At 40.8% G+C, this 7,792-nt stretch overlaps 1 protein-coding gene across 1 annotated transcript; it reads right to left on the reverse strand.

The window, feature by feature from the left end:
- Nucleotides 1-1,238: 1,238 nt before the first annotated feature.
- LOC123430338 lies at nt 1,239-4,125 on the reverse strand. Its single transcript, XM_045114203.1, has 5 exons — nt 3,685-4,125; nt 3,463-3,595; nt 2,482-2,640; nt 1,765-1,864; nt 1,239-1,504 (listed from the first exon to the last, which is right to left on the reverse strand). Exons 1-4 carry the CDS (start codon nt 3,780-3,782, stop codon nt 1,766-1,768), a joined length of 489 nt encoding a protein of 162 aa, XP_044970138.1. The 5' UTR covers nt 3,783-4,125; the 3' UTR covers nt 1,239-1,504; nt 1,765.
- Between the last annotated feature and the right edge of the window lie 3,667 nt (nt 4,126-7,792).

Here is a 7,792-nt window from a genome sequence, read left to right on the forward strand (position 1 = left end):
CACTTTGGGGTATGCGAATCCTAACACGTAGTAGGTGCATATAACTGTTGGGGATCGTAGTAATTTCAAAAAAATTCCTACGTCATGCAAGGATCTATCTATGGAGAAACCAGCAACGAGCAAAGTGGTAGAGCATCTTCATACCTTTGAAGATCGTTAAGCGGAAGCGTTACTATGAACGCGGTTGATGGAGTCGTACTCGCAGTGATTCAGATCGCGGTGGATTCTGATCTATGTGCCGAATCACGACACCTCCGTGTGCAACACACGTACAACCCGATGAAATCTCCTCCTTCTTGATCCAGCAAGGAGAGAGGAGAAGTTGAGGGGGAGCTCCAGGAGCACGACGGCGTGGTAGCGGTGGAGCTATGTAGTTCTCTGGCTGGGCTTCGCCAAGCGCTGCGGAGGAGGAAGAAGAGAGAGGTAGGGCTGCGTCGTGGGAGAGAGATGAATAATCATGTCTCAAAAATCCCAAAACCTCAAGTATATATAGGGGGAAGGAGAGGGAGGCCTGCCTTGGTCCCTCTTCCAAGGAGGAGGGGTTCAGCCGAAGCTAGGGAGGAGTCCTCCTCCCACAAGGGAGGTGGACTCCCTTGGAAGGACTCTTTTCCCTTTCCTTTTAAGCCCTTTTGCCTTATCCCTTTATACCTATGCGCATGGGCCTTTAGGGAAAGCCTTGGCCAGCCCAATAAGGGCTCACTACAAGAAATATGCTAACTTACGACCTTCAATATTTGTCACCGAATGGTTATTGGTTTCCATTTGTGACCTTTTGACGACCAAAAACAGAAGGTCAAAAGTTGAGGGTCTCTAATGAACTATAATGACCTTTCTGCTGGAATCTTCGTAGAATTTTACGACCAAACAAAAGGTCGTTGGTTCTATGACCAATCATTTTGGTCGTTGGTTGTTTGAGTAGGCCACGTTGGATCCAACGTGGCAATCTGATGTGGCAAAGTTACGACCAAGTAGATTGGTTGTTGATAATATTCAGCCCGGTCCAATTCGGTATTTTACATGGGCCGAGCCCAACAATTCGGCCTTTTTACATTTTTTTCTATTAATTTTGGTTAGATACATGGGCCAGGCCCAACATTTTAGCCTTTTTAATTTTGGGTTGTGGCCTTTTACTTTATATTGATTTTCTTTTTTGGCCATTTTATTTTTGTACTGGTCCCACCAGTCAAATTGGTCCCACATGTCATGCTGATCTCAAAATTGGTCCCACACATCAGAAATTTCAAAATATGTCAAACAACCATTATAACTAGAACCCCTTTGCCGGGTTACCGTTCCCGGGATATTCAAATCACATACACAATCATTATTTTGAACAATCCAAAGAGCAAATGGAATTCGTCCAAAACAATACTACATTAGTCTATTACAATCGTTACATTATACTACAGCCCAAATAAGCCTACTACTGCCTACAATTACAACACATAATATGCTACTCTTTGTTGATATGCTTCACAACTTCGGACTTGGATTCACACTTCACCTGTGCAAAAGATAAGAATGAACATATAAGAATAAGAATGTGTAGAGAACATCAAACAGTGGTCAATGAGGGATCCAATAACTTAGAAGCAAGAATTGCCAGCAAATGAAATGTACATAAATAGTATGACTAACATTAATCAGTATGTGTTTATAGAGCGACTAAAATGTTCTCAAACTAGCTAGGATTTTTTTGGTGTATAGTATACTGACATGTGCAACTCTAATTAAATTGATCATGGAAATTAAAAGAAACACCACCTCAATTGTTGGGCACTTGATGGCAATGACAGCCATTGTTGGTCCGCCGACGTAGCCAGCTCCGATGCAGCAGATCTTCACCATCTTGGCTGCTTACAACCTGTGATGACAACAAATAATTGCCTTCAGAGAATTGAAAAACAGGGCATCTGACTAATCTTACTACACATCTCAGACTCAGAGTAAACAGAAGCAATCAAGATTCAGATTTAAAGAGACGGTATGTGACGGAACTGTTCATAGTTGAAGCTACGGAAATGTTCATAGTTGAAGCTACAGAAATGTTCTAAGAAATCTTCTACCCAACTAATCCGACAAATAAGCATGAATAGTCACAAGTAATTAAATGCTGCCTTGCAACATCCCAACATGATCTAACTTGAGGTGAAAATATTGTGCCTACTACTTCTGCAGACTGCATACAAGGAGCATGACAGACTGAACGGAGATCACACCAATCATTCGGTTCACCGGCAGCGGTAACAGCCAGCAGGCCAAATGAAAAATTCACAGCACGGAGCACTACTATCCAAACCACTAACTAAATCAAGACAATAAATCTGAAACAAACACTTGGCCAATTATGAAGACAACAAGCATCTTGAGAGAAACCGAGAAAAGAACAGCTACCACAGACAAACCATGCCTCATGCAAGAAGATCAGACGCCAAACTACAGACTAAAACCGAAGGAGACGCTAACGAGATCAACTCTCACCAGATCTGAGCAACTCGGATAAGATCTCGAGAGGAGGGGCACGCACTGCTGGAGGAAAGCAACAGAGGTGGCTTGTTGGTATGTAAAGAAGAAGTTGCTGCCCACGAGTTGTATGCAGATAAGAGGCTGCAACTCCTTATATACCTGTATGTATACATGCTGCAAAAATATGGAACGACATGGATGTTATCTCTTGTTTAGTGTATGTATACATACTGCAAAAATACAGAACAACGGAGGTTCCGGGCTCATTTTCTTCTTGTTTATTATCTCTTGTTCAGTGTATGTATACATGCTGCAAAAATACGGCTGAAGTGGTGTGTACTCATATCCCATGAACATGAACCACAATGACATGGATGGTGTGGAGGAATAATTAGGGGCGGACGCATGAAGTATTTTAGTCGATGGTCAACTATGACAACAGAAGAGCAATTTTGAGGACTTAATCACCTAGGATGCAGAAATTACAGTGTTCGATTCAGATGTATGAAATGCCAAGCTCTGTCCAACCACTGGGAGCGTGCAATGGAAACCTTCAAAGCCCAGGCATGGTCAAAATCAGGAACCTGATGTTGATGCAATTGCCTGTTACAACGATACTCTACTAATCAAAACATGTGTACAGTTAACGACTTGAAGTTTTTACTGATTAAAACACAATAGTTGGCTCACTACTTTTTTGCTGGATACGCATTGTGAGGCTTGTGTAAAAAATGCTCTAAACTACAGAACAATACTGGGAGGGAGCATCTCTCTCGGCATGGAGATTGATGCGGAGTAAGTAATTTGTAAGCATCGGTGTGCTTGGAATCAGAGACATGTGAGCAAAATTCAGCTAAGTAGAAAATATTCAGTTAGTGTTTGACCTTTTCGTTGTCCTTTCTATGTCGGAGAAGGCGGCTGGCAATGGATGGACAGATCCATGGCAGTAGGAAATCTCATGGAGGAAGGAAGGAAGGAAGGAAGGAAGGAGATTACCTTCTTGTCTTTGATCTCACTAGATTGGATCCAGGTGTTGATCTCGTCTCGGTAGCGCTGCAACTTCTTGATCTCCTTCTTGAGGTCGGCTTCGAATTTTTTCCTTCTGGTTCGCATTCCCGGTGTCGTAGAACTGCCCAAAGAGTCACGCAAAATCGCCCAAAATCATGAGAAATCTTAAGAAGCGGGGGAGAAGGAGGGGAGGGGAGGGAGGAGGGGGACCTTGTTCCAGATGCAGTCGAACATGTCGACACCCTCCTCGACCTTCTTGAGCACGCGGTCGATCTCACACTGCAGCTTCCTGCTGGCGCCCATGGCATCCAGTGGTCCGGTGGGAGGGGTTGTAACCATATATGTTTACAATGGCGACGGCGAAAGCGGTGGGGAGGCGGGGGAGGAGGTCAGGCGCGTTGATGATGGGAGCAGAGACGGCTGAGTCGCCAGAGGAGGGTTGCTCTGGTCGTGGATCTGGATCTCCCTCCTGGTGAGGCTCAGATGGATGTCCCTCCTCGGGAGGCTTGTGCACCACCATCCGGGCGCTCGCGCGAGGTGGGTTGAGAGATGGAGGTGAGGTGGGGCTAGCGGATCCAATCGAGGAAGTGCGGAGAGGTCGCCGGCGATGCCCCGCCCGAACCCTAGCCCCGAATGGAATGGGATGGATCTCCCTCCCTCTAGTTCTTCTCTCCCTTCTGGTGAGGGAAGGGGAGGGTGAGAGGAGGAGGGCGTGCGGGAGGCCGTGGGTGAGAGGAGGGTGTGGGGGAGGACAGTGGTGAGCTCCTGAACACAGAGGTGGCGGTGGTGATTTGGAAAGGAGGACGGTGGCGAGCTCCTCTCGCTCTGGATCTCTCTCTCCATCGGGCGAGACAGGGAGGGGTTCGTGGGGAGGGAGAGCAAGGGGTTGGGTTGACCCATGTGCTGCTCGTTGTTCGGTGGGCCCAGCCGGTTTGGACACAATGACATGTGGGGACCGGGCTCGGATGTGTGGTGGGTGTGGGACATGGGTTGTCCGCCATGTCATCAATCCACTAGAGTTTGGTTCCACCCAATAGGAAAGCTCCAAATAATTTGTGTTTCTTTATACTATTACTTTTGCCAAAATAAACATGTTAAAATTTAGTAAAAATATTCAAAAAAAAAATACGCGCCTTCTAGAGTCTATAAACAAATACCACACCAAATTTCATAAACATGAGAGCTTGTTTGCATTTTCAAATAATATGAATGGTCGTACCCACCGTTTTGACCGCATTTTGAAATGGGCATGGAAAATTCAAAACAAATCAAAAAATTGGAAAACCTTCACATTGTGTCATTATATGTGAAAATTTTACCAGGAAAAACATTAAACTTGTGATACGTCATTTATTTTTAAAAAGTGTTCTAAAAAATGAGCTATCATGTGTGAAGATTCATGGCTTTCAAGCCAAATGATCAATCTTATGGCCACATTCATGGCATAGTTTTTTCAAATGATCTCATATTATGCACAAGGGTGTGTATTGGAATGGCAAACAATTGCCTTAGGAAGTTCCCATTTTCTTTGGACGGAAAATTCATTTTCCATTTTTCGAGTGCCCAAAATGAGATTTTGTGAAGGGCCTACCATATATTTGTTACAAAATTGGACCAAATCATTTTTTAACATACTAGGACATATTTAATGTACAATTGACCAAATGGTTGGGTGTCGAAAGCTTTTATCCACCTCTCGTGAAAAAGACAAATTGTCGTCGAATCAGTTGGAAGCGAGTCAAATTTGAACTGCACTTGCATTATAGTTTTCTCTTTATTTTTCCAAAAAATAATTTCTAGGTACCAAAGTATCTATTTCATCATAGAAACACCAAAAGTTTTTTAAGATTCAACCACTAGCTAGGAAAGGTCATACCCGCCTTTTTGACCGCATTTTGAAATGGGCATGAAAATTTGAAAAAAAACAAAAAATTGGAAACCCTTCTCATTGTGTCATTATATGTGACAAAGTTACCAGGAAAAATAATAAACTTGTAATACGGCAATTATTTTTAAAAAGTGTTCTCAGAAATGAGCTATCATGTGTGAAGATTCATGGCTTTCAAGCCAAATGATCAATCTCATGGCCACATTCATGGCATAGTTTGTTGAAATGATCTCATATTTTGCACAAGGGTGCATGTTGGAATGAAAAACAATGTTGATTAAGGAAGTTTTCATTTTCCTTGTATGAAAAATTAGTTTTCCATTTTTTGAGTGCCCCAAATGAGTATTTTTGTGAAGGGCATACCATACATTTGTTGCAAAATTGGACCAAATAATTTTTCTAACCTACTAGGACATATTTAATTTACAATTGACCAAATGGTTGGGTGTCGAAAGATTTTATCCACCTCTCGTGAAAAAGACAAATTTTCATCGAATCAGCTCGAAGCGAGTCAAATTTGAACCGCAGTTGCATTATAGTTTTCTCCTTATTTTTCAAAATCATTTATAGGTACAAAAGTATCTATTTCATCATAGAAACACCAAAAGTTTTTCAAGATTCAACCACTAGCTAGGAACGGTCATACCTGCCTTTTTGAGCGCATTTTTAAATGGGCATGAAAATTTGAAAAAGAATCAAAAAATTGGAAAACTTTCACATTGTGTCATTATATGTGACAAAGTTATCAAGAAAAATAATAAACTTGTAATATGGCAATTATTTTTTAAAAATATTCTCAGAAATGATCAATCTCATGGCCACATTCATGGCATAGTTTGTTCAAATTATCTCATATTTTGCACAAGGGTGCATGTTGGAATGACAAACAATGTTGATTAAGGAATTTTTCATTTTCCTTGTATGAAAAATTAGTTTTCTAGTTTTTGAGTGCCCAAAATGAGTATTTTTGTGAAGGACATACCATATATTTGTTGCAAAATTGGACCAAATAATTTTTCTAACATACTAGGACATATTTAACGTACAATTGACCAAATGGTTGGGTGTCGAAAGATTTTATCCACCTCTCGTGAAAAAGACAAATTTTCGTCGAATCAGCTCGAAGCGAGTCAAATTTGAACTCGAGTTGCATTATAGTTTGCTCTTTATTTTTCAAAATCATTTCTAGGTACGAAAGTATCTATTTCATCATAGAAACACCAAAAGTTTTTCAAGATTCAACCACTAGCTAGGAACGGTCATACGTGCCTTTTTGACCGCATTTTTAAATGGGCATGAAATTTTGAAAAAGATTCAAAAAATTGGAAAACCTTCGCATTGTGTCATTATATGTGACAAAGTTATCAAGAAAAATAATAAACTTGTAATACGGCAATTATTTTTTAAAAATATTCTCAGAAATGAGCTATCATGTGTGAAGATTCATGGCTTTCAAGTCAAATGATCAATCTCATGGCCACATTCATGGCATAGTTTGTTCAAATTATCTCATACTTTGCACAAGGGTGCATTTGGAATGACAAACAATGTTGATTAAGGAAGTTTTCATTTTCCTTGTATGAAAAATTAATTTTCAATTTTTCAAGTGCCCAAAATGTGTTTTTTTGTGAAGAACCTACCATATATTTATTGCAAAGTTGGACCAAATAATTTTTCTAACATACTAGGCCATATTTAATGTACAATTAAAAAAATGGTTGGGTGTTAAAATCTTTTATCCACCTCTCGTGAACAAGACAAATTTATGTCGATTCAGGTGGAAACGGGTTAAATTTGAACTCCAGCTGAATTATAGTTTGCTCTTTATTTTTGCCAAAAATCATTTATAGGTACATAAGTATCTATTTAATTAGAAATACATGGTGTGGTGGCTTGATGTCGAGGTTTGGATGGTGGTCGAGGGCCCCAACTATAGATCGTGTAAACTTGCATGCCAGTCGCATGGTCACCGACTAACCGTTGTGTTTCCACGCATTCTGGGTGGAATATGCATGTCTGGTGGGTTGGACACTCCCTCGGTAGGTGTTAGGAAGAATAATGCAATAGAAGAATCTCACGAGGATACCGAACTAAGCTCAAACATGAATTAGCAACAAAGTGTTTGATTAGCGGTGCGGGAAATGCACATAGACAATGGGCCTAAATTTTGGATGTGGATTATCATCTACTAAGGAGACTATCTTGGCAAAGTTTTAGCTTAAATGGACGAACCTAGGTGACACTTGTTGTGCAAAGTACCACACTGTACAGAAATATGGATGTTGAAGCTGGGATCAAATGAATGAATGGATTGAGATGAAATTTGGTGGATGATGTTAATTTAGGCATAGGAAGGCACTCTAAAAAAGTATACCATTTGGACATGCCAAAGTGACACTTCCTTCACAATGTGCCAATTAGGACATAAAA

The sequence above is a fragment of the Hordeum vulgare genome, chromosome 2H (assembly GCF_904849725.1).
Source record: "Hordeum vulgare subsp. vulgare chromosome 2H, MorexV3_pseudomolecules_assembly, whole genome shotgun sequence".
Taxonomy (NCBI): Eukaryota; Viridiplantae; Streptophyta; class Magnoliopsida; order Poales; family Poaceae; genus Hordeum; species Hordeum vulgare.